The sequence below is a fragment of the Rhinoderma darwinii genome, chromosome 2, assembly GCF_050947455.1.
Source record: "Rhinoderma darwinii isolate aRhiDar2 chromosome 2, aRhiDar2.hap1, whole genome shotgun sequence".
Taxonomy (NCBI): Eukaryota; Metazoa; Chordata; class Amphibia; order Anura; family Rhinodermatidae; genus Rhinoderma; species Rhinoderma darwinii.
Genome location: NC_134688.1, coordinates 20,825,361 through 20,849,412, shown reverse-complemented (window position 1 = coordinate 20,849,412; position 24,052 = coordinate 20,825,361). Strand labels below are relative to the sequence as shown.

General features: G+C 40.6%; 1 protein-coding gene across 1 annotated transcript in view; it reads left to right on the top strand.

Moving 5' to 3' along the window:
- NOX4 (NADPH oxidase 4) overlaps positions 1-24,052 on the top strand; it is a 160,417-nt gene that overhangs the window by 46,747 nt on the left and 89,618 nt on the right. Inside the window, exons 7-11 of the mRNA XM_075851448.1 lie at positions 2,734-2,806; positions 3,822-3,902; positions 12,392-12,623; positions 15,227-15,391; positions 15,878-15,940. Coding sequence (XP_075707563.1) covers positions 2,734-2,806; positions 3,822-3,902; positions 12,392-12,623; positions 15,227-15,391; positions 15,878-15,940 — 614 coding nt within the window. The remainder of the gene's footprint in view (positions 1-2,733; positions 2,807-3,821; positions 3,903-12,391; positions 12,624-15,226; positions 15,392-15,877; positions 15,941-24,052) is intronic.

Sequence of the window (24,052 nt, the reverse complement as noted above, 5' to 3'; positions counted from 1 at the left end):
TCTGCTGAGCTACGCGGTTTCCATAACTCCCATAAAAACAGGCATCGTGCCATGGCACGCTGTCTCCGTAACCCTTATTCACTTCTGTAGGATTTACAAAAATATCTTATCTCCACAAGCTACTGGGTCACGGGACCTCTGTTATCAAGTTAGGTGCGGATTCCAGTTTCAAAATATATGCCATAAATGTCTGAAATAGGAATACTCCTTTAATCACTTTATAACAAAAAGTTAAACAACTTTCTAATACAGTATAATTTGTGTTTCAATTCATCACCATTTTCAAAATCACTGCTTGCTGTCAACGAAAGATAAAAGTCTTATTTATATCTAAAGGCTAAAAACGTGTACAGTCCTAATATTTCATACACAGCTGCGGGTCTGTTACAATTTATTCCAGTCTACACAATCCTCTGTGAGATAAACAGTTTGCATTCAAGACGGATGTAGAATGTAGAAATTTTGCAGAAAACACACATGCATTAATTATCTCCTGATCCCCTATATTTTTGGCTAGCAGATGGCTAGTGGAGGCGGTACTTTGTTAAAGGGGCAAGGCTTAGTATGTATGGTCTACACAAGAGCACTGGGGCAGGGCTCCTACTGTAGCCAGATGCCTTAGGGTTTATTCAGACGAACGTGGGGAAACTCGGACGCGTGACACTTTGACATGTCACAAAAGGATATTTTTGGGATGTTATAAAAATCAGTAATATTTGGACACCACACAGGGGCATTTATAGAAGAGTTAGGGTCACATAACAAAGGTCTAAATGGGCCCCTTTATGGTGCCAAGTTTTTTCACCCAGGACAGAAGGACCGTTTGTTCATTTCCCCATCCACTCCTTTTCCATGACCCTTGGCCAATTTTCCACCACCTTGTTGCTACCACGCAGTTCCTGTGGAGACTCCTGCACAGGTTCTCACCATCCAGTAGCTGGACCCCCTCTTTCTAAGGGTATGTTCACCCAGAAAAACAGCTGAAAAAACGGAAACTGAACCTGAACGCCTCCAAACATCTGCCCATTGATTTCAATGGGAAAAACGGCGTTTCTTTCCGACGGGGCATTTTTTTTATGCGGCCATTTGATAAAATGCGTAAAAGAAAGACCCGTAAAAAGAAGTGCATGTTACTTCATGAGCCGCTTCTTCATTGTGTCAATAGAAAAACAGCTCCAAAAACGGGCGCAAAAAACTTTTGTGGTTTCACAAAATCAGAGGCTATTTTCCCTTGAAAACAGCTCTATAATTTTCAGCCGTTTTTTACTTTGCGTGGAAACATAGCCTAAAAGCCACATAGGAGTTGCATGGGTTGCCTCTTTGGTATGACCGCCCCTGCCGCTATATCTATACCTGTAACATTCCTACCAAGCTCTCTCCTATGTCTACACCAATATATCTATACTAATAGAAAGTGTACAATCAACCAGGACTCGGTTCATGGATTTTATTTTTTCTCTCAGCAAAACACAGCAGGAAACTGAACAGCGCTGCGAAAATGATATTATTATCAGTCAGAGATAAGAACATAAAACTGCAGAGTTCCCTTTTAAACTCTAGTCCTACTGGCAGTGTGACCGATAATAGCCGTCTAGAAATCTCCCCATGAATTCACACGTATGAAGGTTGTGTGAAAATTTTCTGTCGTCTTACAGACCTAGTCTTGCGAAACAAATCAAATGACAAATATATATATATAGTCATTTGATTTGTTTTATATATATATATATATATATATATATATATTTATTTTCCGGAAACCCGAGTTCCAAACATTTGTTTATTGAGGTCATTGGATTCCTGTTGGGAGATTCATTGGCATCCTGGACGGAGATGATATATAGGAATTCTTTATAGCTTTAACTCCGGTACAATGTAGTATTGTGTTTTATATACAGGGTTGGTGGTTACACTGATAACTACTATTATTATTATTTTATTTTATTTTTTTAAATGTTATTATTATTTTTTCTACATTTAATAATATTTAAATAGGATCAGTAATACATTGGTGAGCCTAGCACAAAAGTTTCATGAGATGGAAAAGAGGTACAACCCTCCTGCCCCACCTGAGTAAAAGTAATTCCGTGCACTTAGCAAATTTTTGTGTCTTTTTTTTATTTTTAGCCCCACGATTCCCTTGATGGTGTGTGCCAGTCACAAATGCCCTATAAGTGCCTAAACCTTAGGTTCCCCCAAGTATGCCTCATATGCCCTAGAAAGAGATGCCTCTCACAGATGTCCCCCTAGAGTACCTGCCGCTCAAATGTTTCTGCCATAGCTGCCCCCCAGGGTACTAGCCACCGACCCCCCCACCAGATATGGAATCCAGTCTGTGCCCACTCCTACTGGGCTGGGCTTTTTTATTGCATTGAATGCAGCCACGTCCCCCAGCCCGCCCGCACACCACATTACTGTGACATCCCACGTGACGTGGTTTTCAAGGGATACTCTGCTGGGGGCCCATTTACCCTAGTGATAAAGTGGCCCTGGTAAGGAGGGAGAGCATTTAAGAGGATTAATATAGGATGTCTTGGGACTAGGCAGCTGATTTTGCAATGTTTGCCTTTTATGAGTATGTTCACACATATCGTTCATGTTTCGGATAATATTTACTTTTAAATATCAGGTTCACGCATTCAGAAATTGGAAAAAGTATTCAACTTTTTGTGTCCTTCATCTAGACAATGTAGCAACATGATTAATGTATTCCTAATATGGCTTTTATTTTAGTTGCTGGAGTGACCGGAGTCTTGATGGTACTGATTTTATTTCTGATGTCCACCGCTTCAACAGCATCAATAAGGTAATTAATACGACTTTTGAGCCCACATACATAAAATATTTTTTCTTGTGGTTTTCACCTAAGACTAAACAAAATAAAAGTGCAAATTATTTCTAATGATATCATCTATTCTCTGTATTGATTGACTCATTTTCATTGCAAGAAATCTAGAATAACATGGGTGAAATTAATTTAACTATCACTAGTTCTACAGGGTCATTGTGAGACAACAGGGTGAATATTGAAAATAGTGATTTATTGGATAGTTACATTAAGAACCTTATAACCTGTGATCTGCATATGGGGAAATACAGGGAACACACAGATTGTGTCTTCCCTGCCTCTCTGAACTTAACAAATATGCAGATGCAGCATGTAAGTAATGGGGAAGGACAAATTTTTAAACCCTAAATCTAAACCTTTGTAGAAAATGGGAAATAAAGTTTTTGACCTTTTGGATTAGATGGTAAAAAAATGTGAATTTGATCACCAAATTTCAAAAGCTCTTTGGCTATAAAAAAGTGTAAACAAAATGCGTAATGCAACCAAAATCCTTTAATACTGCTCTTGCATGGATGGACCATCAAAGGGTTAGAGAAAAGCATCTAAATATTACTTAAAGGTCTCATGCACCAGTAATGTCATGTATACGTATTAACCTGTATGGTGGTGCATGAAGTCAGCTATGGCCCTGTATTGGTGCCATATTCAGGATCTGTGGGTCGCTGATATTGAATATGGCCTTGTGCATAAGCCCATAGGGTAAAGAAGAGAGTCCAGAATAAAATGCTAATATAGAATATGTTTCTCATTCACAAGTCTCCTGAGTCTTTTCTGCTCAGACTTCTGGGCAATTCTGCGGCAGATTATAAAAATTTGTAAAAAAAATAATTGCCAGATTATAGGAAATTGAATATACATTATTGTTGGTTTAAACGTTATAGTAAATGTCCTTTATATAATGGAACAGAGAACTTTACTCGTTCTAAAATATAAAAAATATATATATATTTTTGTTTTGTTTGTTTCCACCCAGGACATCTAATTTTGATATCTTCCTGCACACACATAATCTATTTTTTATATTCTATGTGCTCCTCCTGGTCCATGCATCGGGGTAAGTGTTATTCAAGAATATTATTTCATTGTTTTACTAGAAATGTAATAAACATGAATACAAAAAGTTGTCATGCTGTAAGGTGATGGAAGGCGGGAGCAATATGGTGGAAGTACCGGAGAAAGCTGAAATGAAACAGGAGTTAGAGCGCCAAACTTCAAAAACTTTACTCACACTTTCAAATATATAACATTTCAACAATAACTGGTGGTGCGCACGGCCATAGACCATATATAAAATTCTTCCCCCTCTGGAAGGCACTGACATAGCAGCCCTCCGGGTCACAGTAAAAATGTCACAATACAAGCAGAAGATATAGTTAACATACCTGGTGCCCTCCTTTTTAATGTTGCTGCCATGGTTTGTCCCATTCCTAGTCCCCTTTTTATATAAAATGGCCACTAGCTTCTCACACTGCCCTATTTTTTGTTGCCAGAATAACCACCCTCTTCCCCAATGTACCGCAGTACATTTTCACCAATATTTACCAGACAGTGGCCGGTTTTACCACTGCACAAGCACCCCCTAGTGGAGGGCATAAGAAGACAGCAGCAACAAAATTAATTGGGACAATAGCGCTTAAAGCTGCAGTACACCATATGTAGTACATATCGGCACAGGGCCATGATGCGTCACTAAAGACGTATCTAGGCCATCAATATTTCCCCCTTTTCTTGGGGACTCAGTCTCCATATGTTACAATGCAATGCTTCCCATATTTGGAAAGCAATAGACATGGAATTTTGTTGTCTATGGCTAGGCCCAAGTCTGCGTTGTTCTGTTAATATCTTTATCAATATACTTGGATATTGTTCCATGGATTACAATATGGGTTCGGAGAGGAGTTACTGGCACAGAAAGACATTATCCCACACCGGACATCAACAATTTTGGGTAAATGTTGATAAAAGCTAGGGTACAGGTTCTATGTGGCAAAACCTTTGCTTTGTACCACTGTGGCTTGAAGAATGGCCAAATGTCAATGATGGAAAAAGTTGACCCTCGTTTCACTGCAGCATCGGACAGGGGTTCTTAGGGCCTACCGGAATAAATTATCCCTGGGGCCCACATAAATCTATACAGAACCTTTGCATGTCTACGCAGGACATACCATTAATAAGGCCTAATAGGTTATTTGTCAATCATCTTATAAGGAATAGAGCCAGGTGGCAACGTCCATTTCAAGTGGGGCTGTCTTATGCTAGACCTGTGGGGCCCATTATAGTGTCTGGGCTTAACGAAAGATCCTCTATGGTACTCTCATGGACCAGTCTGATTCTTGTTCACTGTAAGTACAGTCTCCAAAAAATGTCATTGGTTGACCTTGTGAGTTCTTTAAAATGGCAAAAACATTCAGTAGCTTACCTCTACATATCTGTCTCTGTGTGTTGTAAAACGTAAAAGTAAAATAATACCCAAAAAGCCTTTGATATGGCTCTGAACCATTTTTACAAACTTATTTTTATTTTACTTTTTTACCAAAGAGGAACCCCTGGCACATAGGAGGAGGCCCTGTTACAGATTCTGCAATCGGACCCCCGAAGCTTCAAGCTGCTACACCTTTGGTTTGCCCACACGAGAAAGTGACACAGGAACTTTTAGGAGTCACAAAATCATATTCAAAACGATGATTTTTTTTTTTTAACAAACAGGAACTCCTAACCAACAATTCCCCTCCCCAGGAACTCCTTTAGCTACCTAATTCCCGCTGTAGATGTGACATTTTTCATTATTGTTGTCTTCCTGGTGAACCATCTAACCAAATTCTCCAGAACTCTGGTTGGGAAACACTGTTCTAAACAGTTGGCTCATGTTCGCAGCTTAAGGGAGTGGTAGCAGTCACGCCAGGCCCTAATGCCTCAGAGGGTCCAAAGGCCCATTTGCCATATAGCAAGACACCAATATTCTAAATGGCACATGGTAGGAGGAGGCCCTGTTACAGATTTTGCATTGGCCCCTCAAACCTTTAAGTTACACTTTTGGCTGGCCCACATGAGAAAGTGACACAGGAACTTTAAAGAGTCACAAAATCATATTTCAGTCCCCCCCCCCCCCCAAAATAGCTGCCTTTACTAAGTAAACTATATTTACAATATATAGATTGGATTTGGAGAAGATCAATCATTTATATGAGCTGAAGAAGTAGTTTACATCAGATGATTAAGGCATCTAATAGAGGTTTCCGGAGAAGGGGGGGGGCAGCTGTTCAGCAATTGTGAATGAATTGACAATCTTGTGTGCATTGTAGCTTTAAGGGATAATCATTAATAATTAATGACTTAAAGACGTACCGAGACACAAAATCATTTATTAAACGTGAAGATAAATTAACGAATGGTCGTTTCACACTTAATCTTCTGAGTGTTGTTGGTCTAGCCGCACATCTCAGCTCATTGGATTCGTCATGTCCCGATGTAATGAGTAACGGCGTTACAATACCAATGTTACCTAGTAATCCTCAACATAAACCGTCAGAAATTAGCTTTAAGGTGATGAAGCACAAGCTTTATAATACCAGAGCTTTTTAATCGCAGAGCTTTTCTGGGGTGCATTATTTTACATATAACAAGATGGGAAATTATTCAATTTAATTTTATGTTTATGATTTTTTTTTTTATTGATTAATTGTTTTTTTTTTAATTAACTGCAATATGTTCTTTCCTTGGTATTTTGTTGTTTATTGTATTTTATAGCAATGCTTTATCATGCCAAGAAAACAGTGCTCAGGTCTTCATTGTTCTAGCCAAGTGTTAGGGACTTGTAGTTGCACCATCATCCTAAAGAGGGTGATAAAGCCCCCCTGTGACATTTTCCCAGTTTGTCCTCCAAGTATTTAGCCCAGGTACTAAGTCAAGAGGCAAAGCTGTGATCAGTAATTTACATAGAAAAAATGAGGCATCAGAGCAAAGATCAGACTGATCCCCCACCCCCCCCCCCATTATGGTGCCAAATTTACCCACCAAGGCCTAGTGTTTGTTACCCTCCATGCTCTTGCCATGACTTTTCAATTCTTGGGCCTACTTTCCGTTCCTTTGGAGAGGGTGTACTGTACAGATCCTGGTCGTTTAATAGCAAAGGAAATGAGACCAACCAAGGCTAGACCTCTTCTCCCCAAGAGCACCATAGCAGCTGTGTGCTATGCCTCAATGGTATGTATGCCCTTTGGAGAGGGTGTACTGCACAGGTCCTGACCACCCAATAGCAAAGGGGATGAGACCAACCAGGCTTGGCCTCCTCTCTCCAAGAGCACCATAGCAGGTGCGTGGCCTGCCTTATTGGTATGTATGCCCTAGGCTTTGTTGGTCATAGTTGAAATCAGGCTGAGGTTGTGGGTGATGGGACTCATTAACCCGTTAGTGACCACCAATATTCCTTCTCATGGCGGTCACTAAGGGGCCTTAGGCTAGGCCGCCACCTTTTCACGGCAGCCTAGTCTAAGTCCCGCACGGGTGTCCCGTGCAGGCTGGAGCGGGTGCTTGGCTGTCGGATGACAGCCAGGCTCCTGCTCCAACGGCAGCAATTGAAGCTTACTTCGATCGCGGCCATTTAACCCCTTAAATGCTGTGGTCAATAGTGACTGCAGCATTTAGAGTGGCTCTGTCACCACATTATAAGTGCCCTATCTCCCACATAAGGAGATCGGCGCTATAATGTAGGTGACAGCAGTGCTTTTTATTTTAAAAACCGATCTGTTTTCACCACTTTATTAGCGAGTTTAGATTTATGCTAATGAGTTGCTTAATGCCCAAGTGGGAGTTTTTACTTTAGACTAAGTGGGCGTTGTACAGAGGAATGTATGACTCTGACCAATCAGCGTCATGCACTCCTCTCCATTCATTTAGGCAGCGCATAGGGATCCTTTTAGATCGCGATGTGCTGTCTTATACTAACACATTAACGATACTGAAGTGTTTAGACAGTGAATAGACATTCCACGGGATGTCTATTCACAATCTCTGCACTTCGTTACTGTTTCTGTGGTAGTTACAGCAGAGCAAGCGTAATCTTGTTGTAACCTGTCATCTACAGCGTAATCTCGCGAGATTACGCTTACTCTGCTGTAACTACCACAGAAACAGTAACGAAGTGCAGGGATTATGAATAGACATCCCAAGGGAATGTCTATTCACTGTCTAAACACTTCAGTATCCTTAATGTGTTAGTATAAGACAGCACATTGTGATCTAAAAGGATCCCTATGCGCTGCCTAAATGAATGGAGAGGAGTGCATGACGCTGATTGGTCACTGATTGGTCAGCGTCATACACTCCTCTGTACAACGCCCACTTGGTCTAAAGTAAAAACACGCCCACTTGGGCATTAAGCAACTCATTAGCATAAATCTAAAATCGCTAATAAAGTGGTGAATACAGATCGTTTTTTTAAATAAAAAAGCACTGGTGTCACCTACATTATAGCGCCGATCTCCTTATGTAGGAGATAGGACACTTATAATGTGGTGACAGAGCCTCTTTAAGTCGTTTACAGAGGGAAGGAGATCCCTCTGTCACCCATCGGCAATTCGCAAATGCAATTGCGGTCCTCCGATGGGGTGCCATGGCAGCTGGGGGCCTAACAAAGGCCTGACCAGACTATATGCCTATATAGGCCGTGGCAGAGGCACGTTCTAATAGATGCCTGTCAGTATACCAAAGCATTATTTCCTGTCCATGTAAATTAAGTACACCAAAGCATTATATCAGTGATCTAAAGATCGAATAGTGAAGTCCCCTAGTAGGACTCAAAAAAGAAGTAATAATTGTTAAATAAAAATTATTAATAAAGATTACAGTTAAGAAAAAAATAAAACATTTTTTTCTATTAAAAAGTGGTTTTATTTAGTAAAAGTGTAAAAAAAAAATAAAAATACACATATATGGTATCACCGCGACCGTAATGACCCAAACAATAAAGTTAATATGTAATTTAAATCGCAAGGTGAACACCGTAAAAGAAAAATGCAAAAACTATGGTGGAATTGCTATTTTTTTCCATTGCCCCCCATAAAAGTAATAATAAAATGTAATCAATAAGTCCCATCTAACCCCAAAAAGTACCAATGAAAACTACGTCTTGTTCCGCAAAATACAAGCCCACATATAAGTAAATTGCCGGAAAAATAAAAAATGTATCGCTCTTAGAAAGCAAAATAAAAATACCGTATTTTCCGGACTATAAGACGCCCCCAGGTTTTAGACAACAGAAAATAGGAAAAAATTTCATATTTTACTACTTTTACAAAGAAAAAAAACTATTGGTTAAAAAAAAAAATTGTTTGGTTTCACCACATTCTGAGAGCCATAACTTATATATTTTTTTCATTGTTTGAGCGGTGTGATTTTCTGCGGGACGAGCTGTAGTTTTTATTAGCACCAGTTTTTGGTACATACGATTTTTTAATCGCTTTTTATTTCATTCTTTTTAGCGCGAAGGTGACCAAAAAACAAAGATTCTGGGGTTTTAAATTATTTTTTTTTACGCGGTTCACCGTGCGAGTCAAATAATGCTATATTGTAATAGTTCTGACTTTTACGGATGCAGCAATACCAATTTTTATTTTTATTTTTTACATTGTGCTTGGGGAAAAATGGGAAAAGGTTTTTTTTTTTACTTTTAATATTTTTTTACACTCCTGAAAATGTATCTAACTTTTTTTTTTTTTTACACATTCTATTAGTGCCCTAGGGGACTTGAACCAACGATTATTAGATCGCAGGTACAATACACTGCAATACATGGATGAGTTACGGAAACTCGCTGAGCTACTCTGTTTCCGTAACTCCTATAGTAGTGAATGGCAGCTTCAGAAGCAGCGTAGCATGCTACGCTGTTTCCGTAACTTGACCATTTATGCTGTTTTCGTAGCTACCGGGTTTCGGAAACGGCTTAGCTCGCGGTGCTACGCTGTTTCCTTAACTCTTATTCACTTCTCTGGAAGTTACGTAAAACGCATAGCTCAGCGAGCACTCAGCTGTTTCCGAAACTCCCAACCAACTAACCAGAAAGTGGCCGGGAGATAGCGGAGCTGAGTAAGATAGAACGGGGTTTAGGGGGCCCCTTTCTAGAGATAGGTGCGGGTCCCAAAGGTGGGCCCCGAATCTATCTAACATTTACAACATATCCTGTGGATATGTTGTAAATGTCCTTTATGGGAAAACCCGTATAAATGCCGCGCTCGCTATGGACCGTGGCATTTAACTAATTAAATGGCCAGTACAGCGCGATGGCTGTTTCTGGCTGTTAGAGCAACGTGTCAGCTGTAAAACACAGCTGACACATGCAGTGTATGGAGCGGGCTCAGCGCGTGAGTCCGCTCTGCTCCACACATCATCCCCTCCCCGCTCCATGATGTGCCGGCACATCATGGGTCGGGAAGGGGTTAAGTAAGAAGCAGTCAGGGGGCACGGAGCTGCTGGGTCCCTTGACTGCTGACTATAAGAGGCATGAACTTTTTAGCAAGATTTATTCTTGCTAAAAACTGTGTCTTATAGTCCGAAAAATATGGTAATTTCAGTTCAAAAGTGTTTTTATTGTGCAAATGTAGTAAAACATAAAAAACCTATACATATGTGGTATCGCCATAATCGTACCGAATAAAGATAACCTGGTATTTGCGCCGCACGGTAAATGTCGTAAATTTAAAATGCATAGGACAATAGTGGAATTGCTGTTTTTTTCGATCCCCCCCAAAAAAAAGTTAATAAAAGTTAACAAAAAAATTATAAGTACCCCAAAATGGTGGCATTAAAAAATACAACTAATCCCACAAAAAAAACAAAAAAAAACACTCCTCATACAGCTAGGTCGATGGAAAAATAAAAAAGTTGCGACGATGGAAAACTAAAAAAATAGCTTTGTCATTAAGGTCTAAAATAGGCTGTTCACTAAAGGGTTCAGTTTAGTTAACAGGCAGAGGTTATAGGTATTTTTTTTCGAGGGGCCCAGTAGACTAGTGATGGAGAACTGGAGCAGAATTGGTAAGTAAGTATATTGCATTCATATACTGTATACATTCATATAAATCACAGAAAACCCCTTTAAGATTGGTGGATTTTTAGGCAATAGACAGTCACAAACAGGCTGAGTTGTCGCCAGGTTGTCAGAACTGTTATCACACCACCAGGTTGTCAGAACTGTTATCACACCACCAGGTTGTCAGAACTGTTATCACACCACCAGGTTGTCAGAACTGTTATCACACCACCAGGTTGTCAGAAATGTTATCACATCTAGAGGTTTGATAACAGCTCTGCCCCAATACCAGAATATTACAAAAAATGCCCCCAATGACATCAAATACAATACAGTATGCTCAGTGGCAGCGTCGGACTGGGGTTCCACAGGCCCACCGGAGAAGATGATTCTGAGGGCCCACCCTCCATCTATACAGAACATGTACATGACCACATTTTATTTCATCACAGTCCTTGTTGTTATCATTGTGCACACAGGACATATCAATAATGTATAATAATTAATTTGTCAATCATCCCATAATAAATAGACCATAGTGGCAAGTGATTGGCTCCAAAGAGCTCCAAATGGCCTTGTCTTCTGCTGGACCTTTAAGGCCCATAATTGTGTCAGAGCTTGGCTGCATCGGAGGATCCTCTGGTTCTCCAGTGGGCCAGTCCGACCCTGCTCAGTGGTTAGCACTATTGCCTTGCAGCGCTGGGGTTCTGGATTCAAACCAAGGACAACATCTACATGGAGTTTGTATGTTCTCCCCATGTTTGTGTGTGTTTCCTCTGGGTGCACTAGTTTCCCACCACACCCCAAAAAACATACAGATAGGGAATTTTGATTGTGAGCCCCGATGGGGACATAGTAATAGGGCAACCTTTCTACAGCGCTGGGAAATATTTTGCCTCTATATAAGTAACAGAAATAATAAATAAATTTATTATGTTTGATGTATTACATATCACTCAATGTTTTCTTCCTCATCTATGTCTGAAGCTAAACAAAGAAACCTACTGGTTTCGTATTACAAGAAAACAATGCACTGTGAGAGCTCAGCCCACACAGAGCTGAGCTGATAGGTCACATGTCTGACAGCAGGGTGGGGCTAAACTGCTGTCTGTTTCTAAGGGCAACCAGCAGAATTTTGAAAGTTGCTTTGTACCATATGTGAATGAAGACAAACTTCATACAAAAACAGCAAAACAAAGTATTTACAAAGTAACTCCAATTTTTATATAGATTTTAACTGGGAAATGTTTTTTTAAAAGCAGAATATGTTTGATGAGAGAGTATAAAGAAGATTAATTATAAGATTCCTGTAAGTTTTTTTTATTATTATTTTTATAGATTGGAAGGTGAACAGCAACTTGCCAAGTACACAGTGAACTTTTATGAGACATTTAAATCCCAAAACACTTGTTCTTTAATCACCCAAATAACCGGCAATTCAAGTCCTCTTAAATTCAAGTTAATTAGCACTCGAACAAACTGATTCCAGCCCTTATCCATCTTTATTTCTTTTCTAGAGGTGTGCTAAAATATCAGACTAATTTAGAAGAACATCCTCCCGGTTGCCTCCAGCTAAACAGGACCATGAAGTATTATGCTCCACTTACTGAGCTTAATGGAGACACATATTTGCTGAATACAGAAAAACTGGCCCCAAGCCCCTCTAATACAGATGGAGAACTTTTAATTAACGATAGCACACTCAAGATGTGCACCAAAGACCCAGCGTTTCATCCCCATTTCCCTGAGGTAAGTGTGTCGGTAATACCAAGCTTAAATAAACATAACAAAAAGATAAACCGGCTCTTTACTACAAGTTCTTTCTACAAAAATCTGATTAATAAGGCAGTAAAAGATAAAGAAAAGCCTGGTTTGAGAGCTCCCAGAGGCCCTTGCCCCATCTTTTCACTAAGCTTAGTTCCAGTTCAGATTTAAAAAAACCATAATCTATAATAAAAACAAATTTAGAATTCCCCTAAATAATACTTCCCCAATAAAAATCTGCAGCTCATCCTCAAATAGTGGCATAGTCCTAAAAATAAAAAAGTTATGGCTGCGGAATGCGGGGAAGCAAAGACCAGAATAATTTCTACAGTCCTTAATGCAAAAATGAAGTTGTCCCTTTTTGACACTTTTTGTTAGAAGGTTCTTCTAAAAATAAGTTGATCATGATCACAAGGTGTCCTGATGCTGGGAACCCCAGCAATCAGCTGTAATCTGTGAAAGAACCTGTCAGCTAGTGCTCAATTTCCCTGCAGTGCCACCACAGGAGAAATTAAGCATTACATGATGCCCATTCAATGGGACCTCCATGTTATGCTGCAAGAAGGACACTTTTTGTAGACACTCTCTGCCCCAGCTAATTGATGGAGGTCCTGAATGAGGAACTCCTCTGTAATACGGTTTTTAAAATGGTTTTCTAATCCAGACAACCTGTCTGTCCCACTTTTATGGTTTTGAGCCCATGATAGGGGATTTCCTGTCAAATCTACAGTAGTAGTGGTCAATGTATGAAATTATGAGGGCTCTAGATTAGCCCTTTAGCCTATCTGATATCAGCACATTGCATTCAACTTTTTATTTTAATGAAGTGTACATTGTGGCTGTACAGTAAAGTCCCATAGATGTGGACCACATGCTTGATAACTGCACAATTCTAATAATCATAATAATTTATGTCTTGATCTTTTTGAAGTTTTTTAGATTGAGCTGACTTTTCATCTTCGAGGTCAGGAAGTTAATTCGGGAGCTTAAGATTCACGTTTTACAATCAGATAGCCGAAATTGGGTCTATTTGAAAAGTTTCCTAAGCTCCCTTCCACTACTTTTAGATGTCGTTTCATGTTTTATTACATATAAGAACAGATTAGTCTGAAGAACTTTTGGTTATATCAAAATAGCTAAACTTTTTAATTAATGAAGTTAGAGAAGAACTCAAGAGGAACGACCGACTGTTGAATTCAGGGTACAGTCACGAGGGTCTACTGTATTGAAGAACTAACAGGTATTGGAGAATAATAGCACTCAAATTTTTAAGTGTGATTTTTGCTTGACTAAAACTGATCATAGATTTACAAATTGTCATTCAGCCAACAGCCCGCAGCCTGGACCCCCTCCATAAACACGCAGATTGATTTGCCTAAATATTTTTTTCAATAGAAATAGGGATATAAGAGGCTGCCAGACACATCTTGCGCCACTTATCCTAAGGGAAATAACAGGATTAGATCAGTTTTAATGGGCCCTATAGGATCCTTGTTTGGATCACTGGCTAATGCCCATAGACATCAGCTTGTTTGGAAATCCTATTAAAATTGGTGGGATCTGCTGAGATTTCTATGATCAGTTTTGGTGACCAACCAGTCAGGCAGTTAGGGGGCTTCCTTCAGCCTTACCCAGTTGTAGGACACCTTTGGTGACCCCATACTTGAGTAATCCCCACCCCACGGATAGCTTTTAATGCTTCAACTGCTTGTTCAACTAAGCTTCATGTGACCCAAGTCAAAAACATCACTATTTCTGTTCCTGTGGTCTCAAAGAAGTCTCAGTTTCTCACTGTTGTCCTTTATGTCACTTTGTGGAGCCCAATGTAGTTTTTATTCTTTTTTTCCTTCTCCATCATAGAAAGTAGAAGGTGACAGAGACCTCCTAGCTCGAATTCTGCAATTTTCCATCTTACATAATTTCATAGAATTTAATCATTGGATCTGGTCAGGGACATAGCTATTGGGGTGAAGAGGTAGCCCAAAGGCTCCACTGTCACATAAGAAGACAACAGAACTATAAAGGGCACATGGTAGATTAGGGGTCCTGTTACATCTTTTACATTGGGGCCCATGAGCTTCAAGTCACGACTTTGGGTCTACTAGAGGTAGAGTCTAATAGGCTGTCTGTTGGTTTTACACTGAAAAGTGATCAGAAGATCGCATGGTCTAGTACCGTAGTGGGACTACAAGAATACGTTAAACAAAATGTAAAAAAGTTTTAAAAAAATTGCCTTTTTTCCCTCACAAAGTCCTTTATAGTTAGATAAAAATTAAAAAAAGACACAGAATTGATATCGCCACATCTGTAACTGACCATTCAAAAAAATAAAATGTTATTTATCCCGCACCGATAACACAATTAAAAAAATGGGGGAAAAAAACTATGTAACCCTTGCTGTTTTTAGTTAGTTTCTCCTCCCAAAAAATTCAATGGAGAATAAAACGGATCAGACAAAACTGATTGTGACGACGGATCATAACGGATTCGTCATATTTGTCATGGCTCCTATAAAAAACGCAAATCATGATGCAAGTGTGAACAGAGCCTTATACAATTTGTATCTCCGCTCATCTTTCTCTTCTTAGACATGGCTGTGGATTTCAGCACCTTTATGTTTGTACTGTGCAGAACGATTATATCGTTACTTGCGGAGCACTAAGCCCGTGACCATCACCTCTGTTATACATCATCCTTGTAACGTCATTGAAATCCGAATGATAAAAGATCATTTCGAAGCAAGACCCGGTCAGGTGAGTAAAAAATAAATCTAACTTTAATCAATACCTGGAGGCAAATGCAGGTACTACATTTTTAACTGCAATTATATCTCCACTAGGGGTAGCTTAATTTATACAGTGATTATTGAGTTCAATGAGAGTTGTATAAAACTGTATGCAGTGAGCTCCCCCTAGAGGTGACTGCTAGACAGCTAGAATTTTATCATGTAACTTTGACTTATGGCAAACAAGGGATTCGGACCCCTATATAAAGAAAACTAAACTCCGATCCCTATAATGTATTTTCAAATTCTCTGATGTGGACAAAACAATCAATCTCCCCCTGTATCTATGGTCGCTTGTGGACTAAATGTTAACTCGTTATATACAGTATTCGACCCTTACACCAGTAGATGTTCTCAGGTATAGGACCACTTTACACACCTGCCCGTGCAAAATTCCTGTACTCGATATTTCCTCCTTTATTGTCCTGTAATAGTCTATACTTTGGTTTTTTAGTACATCATTCTACAATGCCCAAGAGTGTCTGCACTGGAAAACCATCCATTTACTTTGACAATGGTAAGTGCTTTTTTATGTCATTTGTGGAGACTGAATGTTTGGATGTTATTATTTTATTTGCTGCCTTTAGCTGCCAGATTTCATGGACTTCAGTGGAAAAGCTATACCTGCTCCCTCCATCCTATCCACCTGTACATTACTTCCAACAAGGGCCGGCCTTAGGCCTTAGGACCCCATGCAAAATTTTCTTTCGGCGTCCCACCCCATCATAAAAAAATACCCTATAAAAAGTATAATGCCCCCCCCAGTATAATGATCGACACAGTTTAATGCCCTCTATAGTGCCCCCACATTAAAATGCCCTTTTTAGTGCCCCCCACAGTATAATGCCCATTATAGGGCCCCCCACAGTATAATGCTCTTTATAGTGTCCCCACACAGTATTATGCTCCCTATAGTGTCCCTACACAGTATAATGCCCTTTATAGTGCCCCCACACAGTATAATGTCCCCCCTCCCCTGGGTGCCACACACAGCCCCCCTCTTGTAGATGGTGCCCCCCTGTAGATTTTGCCATACAACCCCCCCCCAGTAGATTCTGCCATACAGCCCCACCTTCCCCTGTAGATTCTGCCATACAGCCCGCCACGTCCCCCTTGTAGATAGTGCCCCCCACCTCCCCCTTGTAAACAGTACCATACCGCCCCCACCTCCCCTTTGTAGATAGTGCCATACAGCCCCCACCTCCCTCTTGTAGACAGTGCCCCCCAAACAAATAAACCAAAAAAAATTGTACTCACCTAGGCCCATTTCCCGCGACGAACGGAGCTGCTCCACAATGCCGACAGGATCCTTGCGTAGGCCGGCGTAATCCAGTGACGTTATCATGCCGGCCTGCGCAGGGATGCTGTTCCTAAGCCTAACTGCTTGTAGCCAATGGCAGAGCAGATAGATACCTCCCTGCTCTGTCATAGGATGCAATGGTATCTGCGCCCTAAGGATGCAGATACTATTGAATGTAGCGTCACTACCACTGTAGCAGACATAGCGGTTGCTAGCGGTGCCACCGGGCATGGGGGAGCCTGTCCCGGCGGGCGGCATGGGCGTCTTCATGAGTGGTGACGCTGCTAGCAGCTGTTATGGCTGCTATAGTGGTAGCCACTGAGCAGAGAAGGAGCGCCCGGGTGGAAAGGCAGCTGCAGAGTCACGGGCCCAGCCACTTCACAAGCAGGGGAAGGAAGTCAGTGCAGCGCCCCTCCACCTGCTGGAGTGATGCGCCCTGTGCGATGGCACAGGTCGCACACCCCAAAGGCCGGCCCTGCTTCCAACTTTAGTATTCCAAATTACAGGATATTGCAAACATTGCTCAGCTTAGGAACGCCCCCAAAAGAGTATAGGCATGACCCCTTTAATTCATAACTTATAGCTATAACTTTTTTATTTTTTCGTCGCCGTAGTCGTATGAGTACTTTTTTTTTTGTGGAACGGGTTGTAGTTTTTAATGGTTCCATTTATTGTACCATTTAATGTACTAGGAAACTGAAAAAGAAAATTATTTGAGGGGTGGAATGAGAAAAATACAGTGATTCCTCCATTGTTTTTTGGGTTTAGTTTTTAATTCGTGATCCTGCAGTTAAAATGACATGTTAACTTTATTCTGTAGCTCAGTACGATTACAGCGATACAAAATGTATATACTTTTTTATGATGAACTACTTTTACAGAGAAAATGATTTGTTAAAAAAAAAAGTCATATTGCCATATTCTGAGAGCCATAACTGTTTCTTTTCCTGTCGATAGAGCATTGTGAGGACTTTTGATCACTTTTTATTTTATTTTATTTGGGAAGAGAGGTAACCAAAAACTGCAATGCTTGCGTTGTGATTTTTTTTTAAAGTCCTATGGCGTTCATCCGGCGGGTGAAGCAACATGATATTTTTCGAGTTTAGAATTTTACAGACGTGGCAATACCAACTATGTTTACTTTTTTTTATTATTGCTTACATAATTTTTTCTTAAAAATGGGAAAGTTAGTATTATTTTTTTTTACTGTTAGTTATTTATTTATTTTTTTTAATTTTTAAAATGTTATCATTTTTTTTTAGCTTTATTAATATGGTACTGAATGCAGACCTGAAGGGCTTCAATAGGTCTCCGGCTGCCATGGCAACCAATTGGCACCACATGATTTTGTTGTGAGCGGGGCGATCGGAGAATAGAGGGAGCCCCCTACTTCTGTCTAACCGCTCAGATGTCGCTGTTGCTATTGACAGCGTCTAAAGAGTTAAATGGTTGGGATCAGAGTCATCTCCTATCCCAGCCGTTGCAGGCGGGTGTCAGCTGTGGCCTGGGAAAATCTTGAGTTAGTGCACATCCGACATAACCGTACGCCGGATGACGCCAAGAAGTTAAAGGGTCCTCAAACAATAGATCAATAGATACAACATAATGCCCTTATTGCAGCATGTCGGATTGTGAAATATTCTGGACTATCAGATGGTCACAGAAAAGTACAGAAAAGCTGACTTACCAGTAAGGAAAGGGAATCACCAGTGAGACAGCATAAGCTAAAATGCTGACAAAATCTGATATCTAATTTAGAGCGGTATTCCATAATAAAAAATGATCACCTATCCTCCCCCCATCACCATGTCCCCAGTTTCCAGACAGCACTTGGTAGCTCACGTCAGTGACCTAGACTTTATATGGAGCGACAGGGCACAGGTTCAACCGCCGCTGCCGTCAACTCTTCCTGGCAGCGGTCTTTGGCTGGGGAAAACGGGGCCCTCTACAATCTGGTGATTGGTGGAGATCTCAGCGGTCGGACCCGCACCGATCTAGCAGTTATCACCTATACAGTGGATAGGTGATAATTTGTAATTACCGGAATACCCTCTTTATTTTCTGTTTTACATAGAGGAGTCTCAGAATTCTGTTATCTTTGCACAATGTTGTACTTCTGGTCATTTGAAATTTCAGATTATCTTACTGGAATGTTAGAATTTTTGGACTATTGAATGACGGAATTAAAGGGATATTCACATTTTAGGCATTTATGTCACAGCCACAGGATATGCCACAAATGCTTGATAGGTGCCTCTGGGACTCTCCCCCATTGGGAGAACTGCTGACCCCCATTTGCCGATTCCCTGCCGCCGCGTTCTCCATACACTTCAATGGAGAGGTTGCAACTTTCTTCATTGACATCTACGGAGTTACGGAAAGACCCCTGCTCTCCTGATAGGTAGAGGCCCCAGTTGTGAGACCTGTACCTATCGGGCATATATCAAAATGATTTGAAAAAACGATCACTCTTAGTAGAAGGCGCTCCTGCGCTTATGTGGAAGATTGAGCCAAATCCCCAGTCGAGGCAGAATATCTCAGTGTGTAGGAAATATGAAATGTATTTCCTAAAAAAGACATGTGTAATAAACAGCATATGTCTCAATGGTGGTGCAAGAAGCTACGTGTTTCGACCTCTGACTAAGGTCTTCATCAGGCTTGTCCGAGGTCGAAACGCGTAGCTTCTTGCACCACCATTGAGACGTATTACACATGTCTTTTTTAAGACAATCTTCCACATAAGCTCAGAAGTGCCATCTACTAAGAGTGATCGTTTTTTCAAATCATTTGGAACCTCTTCTCCACATCGACTCCCGCTGATTCTTCAGCCGTCGGTGTCCACTCCGAGGTCCAGCAGACTGCCTAGATACAGAGCATCAAGGCTCCACACTCTTGATGATCGAGTTGTACCGACCACCTAGCACAACGCAAAAAGGTGAGTGTATCTATCACATACACATTAGTGCTATCACTGACCACCCTGTTTCCGCGGCATTACCCCAGAGGAGCTCTTTGTGTCTCTTTTTTCCCCCATATCACTGTATCAGGCATATATGACATACTGTATGCAGTGGATATGCCATAAATGCTTAAGATGGGGATACCCCTTTAAGGGAATTTGACTCTATGTAATTATTATGTATAGGCTATTTATGTTTTTTTTATGCTACAATTAAACTCCAAAGCCAAAAATAAATGCCCTCTATTACCGAGAACACTGATCATTTGTCTTTCCTAGTCATTTAGGTCACTATTAATGCAGGGTGCATGAAGCCGTTGTCTAATTGATAATGAATAGTGAGTGTTATAGAAATGTAATTACTGCTATTTCCAGATCCCATTTACAATCTTAGAAAGAGTCCTCCTTCCAGATGTTGTTTGTAGGTCATTGTTTGCCCGTAGGCTGCACTAGGTAACAGTTTTGACAGTCCATTTTTCATGGTATTACTCATTACACAGTAACCTGCTGCAAAGCATTGAGTGATTACATGTATTCTACAGTAGACATCCAGCGGTGTTAAATATATAAATGTAATGAACCGATGACATTTATTGACACTAATGGAATTTGGAACACAACCGAGAAAAACAAAGAAATCGACTTTTATTGCATTATTTTCAGAAGCAAATATGTAGGTTTTACTTGTAGGGAAAGTAAGGTTCTTTAATATCAGGCCAATGGTGGTAAAATTATAAAAAAATTTTTAAAGGGGTTGATCCATTAGGACAACAAATGTATATATCTCCTATGCCTGCCTAGAACCCCCACACAATTAGCTGGAAAGGAGAGCTGCTGCAAAGAGTGAAGGATTTAAAGCATTTGAATGACAGTTATGTAATACAATTTTCCCCCTGCAGTGGCCACTGCAGGAGAAATGTATGGTTGCCTATAATTCCTCTGGTGATACCAGCTAATAGCCAAGGATTTCAGCTGATCGCCAGTGATCACTAGAGGAGGTTGTCCAGAGAGGTCAACCTGTTTAATGTTTACCCATAGCTAACGACATTATACAGTAAATCTCATCAACATTTTTGTAGTGAAGATGATGTATTGAAAAGGGGTTGTCAAGGATTGGAAAAACATGGCTGCTTACATCTGTCCATGGGTTGTGTCTGGTATTGCAGCTTGGCCCCATTGAAGAGAAGGAGGCTTAGCTACAATACCACACACAACCAGAGGACAGATGTGGCACTGTTTTTGGAAGAAGGCAGACATGTTACGTTTTTTTTTAAACCCTGGACATCCCCATTAAGCATATCATACTGTCTACTGAGAAACCATGGCCATAGTGAAATAGTTAATGAAGTCCCTACAATTGAGGTTACCCTGACTTTTGGTCAACAAGCCATTTATAACAGATCTGCTAATGGGACAAGGACCATTCTTCTTCTTGCGCTACACATCTCTATGTATGCTTTGGTTTCCTCAATGACTTAACTCCATTCTTTAGTTTCAATTATTTACACTAAACTTTGTGAAATGTTCCAACACATCTGGATCTCAAACATTCCCCCAACACACAGGACCTAGGAAGCTGAGATCGACGGTGCTGTTTGATAGGCTCATGTCCCCTGTTAATTGCTTGATCTATCCTTGTTCCTACTTTGGCTTCCCATGAGCAGGGCAACCTCAACCGAAGGGATTTAATGAACTAATTTACAATTGGCATGATGCAGTGACATAACTACCACTGTAGCAGCCCACAGCGTGAGGGGGCCCGTGCCACCCGCCTACACTGCCCCCCCATGCCCGGTGGCGCCGCTAGCAGCCGTTATGGCTGCTACAGCGGTAGCGACGGCACTACGGTGCCCACGCTGCCCGGCCCCTAACATTTATTGGCTGTGCGGCACTTACATACATAATCTGAACTGCAAAGTGTCCCTGGGATTTACTGTATAATGTTAGCAGTTATGGATAAACATTAAAGGGATGGTCCTATTTTTACAACACATTCTGTAAATGTGGTCCCGCAGATGAACAACCAGCAGCCGAGGTTGAAATCCTTGGCGATCCACTGTAATCACGAGGGAAAGCTGCAGGTGGCTGTACATGTCTTCTACAGTGGCCACTGCAGGAGAAATGTGGTATTACATGGCAATATTTCAAATGAATGTGTAAGCTTCTAATATATGATCAAACTGAGTTTTCCAGTGCCACACTTTGCAGCGAATATCTCTCTAGCTAATAAAAGGAATACCCAGGCTGTAAACCCCCTCCATGATGTCCATATACCTTAATATGGCACGTGTACAGTGGTTGTCCTATAGGGTATCCCAATTAACTGCAGTCACATCTGAGTTTTCAGACTTTGTATAAATCTACTTCTGTCCTTAAGCTCCTCTGTAATTTGTGTGTCTAGGCTAACAGTTGCCTTTCCTATTATTATTCATTTGAAAGAACGGGCCTCAAGATCGAGTATGCCAAAACTGTAAATTTCCCAGGCAAAGTGGCATTAAAAGTGACTACGCAAAGAGTGATAGATTTCTTGTAAAAACGCAAACATCTGCTTTCTGTGCTTGGGCAATTTGCATAATCAAACATGTGCTAATTGCAAGAGGCTCTGATTTAAAAGCCGCTTGATGTATATACGCCGGACGTGTTCTCTTCTCGAATATCGAGAACACGGGTAAATCAATGGCCTCCCACTTAGGATTCTATGGAGTATTCTATATGCTGTGTGCATCACATTTATGGATCATTTAAGAATAATTAACCAGAAAACTGCACATGTATAAATACGTTCTATTACTTTTATTATGTCATATTACAATAGAAATGTTATTTATTGTAGTTTAGTTGGTAATAAATGCTCCAAATGTGTAATAAACCGCGAGTATAATCAGATTACTGATCCTAAAAGCTTGTTTATGGCAAACAAATCTATTTGTTACCATGAATTACAACCTATTGTAGAAATTCAATAATCCAGAACCTGTGATGCCAGATTATCAGCCCTTCTATGTTAGTTAATAAAAACAAAATTACCCTTCATACCCTTAAAGAGTTTGTCTGCTTTGGACAATCTTTTTGTTAGAAGGGTTATCAAAAAATAAACTGATCAGCTGCAGTCTGTCAAGGAATCTGGCAGTAAGTGTTCAATTTCCCTGCAGCGCCACCACAGGGGATATGAAGCATTGCACAATTCTTAGGTGCCGGGTCCTCCAGAGAGACACTCTTTGTGTCGGTTTCCACTCTGGAATGCTGTAATAGGGTATTCAAAAATGGGTTTTCTAAAGCAGACATCCCCTTTATATTTGTTGAATGTGAAATTTCAGGGGTCCAAGAAAACATTTTCTTTCAAATCCAATTCTTCCTTATAAGCTAATTACAAATTTAAATGGGTACACTGGGATTATCGCGTTTGTCAATATGATTGTTAGACTTTCCAAACCATTACCATAAGGGGTTGTCCTATGATTAAATATTAAATTTATCTGTTAAATCACACAAAATATAAGAAAAAAATCCAATTGGGATAATTTTGATAAAATGTTCCTGTATCTGGATATTGTTGTTACATACTTCCTATAGCGCCCCCTGGTGTTTTTTTTTCTTGGAACATCCACCCAATGTGTCCAGGGTCAGTGGCCACATAGACCCAGTAGCCCAGTCACACCGCCCGCATATTATTGTACATGGATGGCAGAGTGATTCCTGCTATTGCTCAGGCCAGGAAATAAGAAGCCGCTTATGTGGACACATTAGGTTGATTTTAGGTCCTTTTACATGGGTCAATGATCGGGCAAGAGAGCATTGATATGAACGCTCGTTCCTGATCATTGCCCTGTGTAAATAGAGCAACGACAAGCCAATGAATGAGCAAACTCTAGTTCATCGGCTGATCTGCTCGTTTATATCCTCTACTGTTTTGTGTATACAGCTCTTATGCAGACCCATGTCTTTTAATGGCTACAGACCACAAGCAAACGCCGTCTAGTCTGATCCTGCAGTCATACTTCCTACTATTTGTACCGCACTGTCCCAATACCTACTTTTGGGACCTATGTACAGCACATGTGGTGTTGCCCCTTTTCTCCTCTTTGACGTTATGATGATCAGTGCCTTTTGGCAAAATGTATAATAATGGAGAAGTGATGCATATAAGTATTTGTTAAAGTGTAACTAAACGTTTGACAAACTTCTGACATGTCATAGTGACCTGCCAGATGTTTTGATTGGTGGGGGTCCGAGCACTGAGACCCCCACCGATCGCTAAAATGAAGCGGCAGAAGCCCTCGTGTGAGTAATTGTTTATTTTTTTATAATGCTACCAATGATAATAGCGATAATGGAGTGGTGGAACCAGAAGTTCCTCCAGTGGGCCAAAG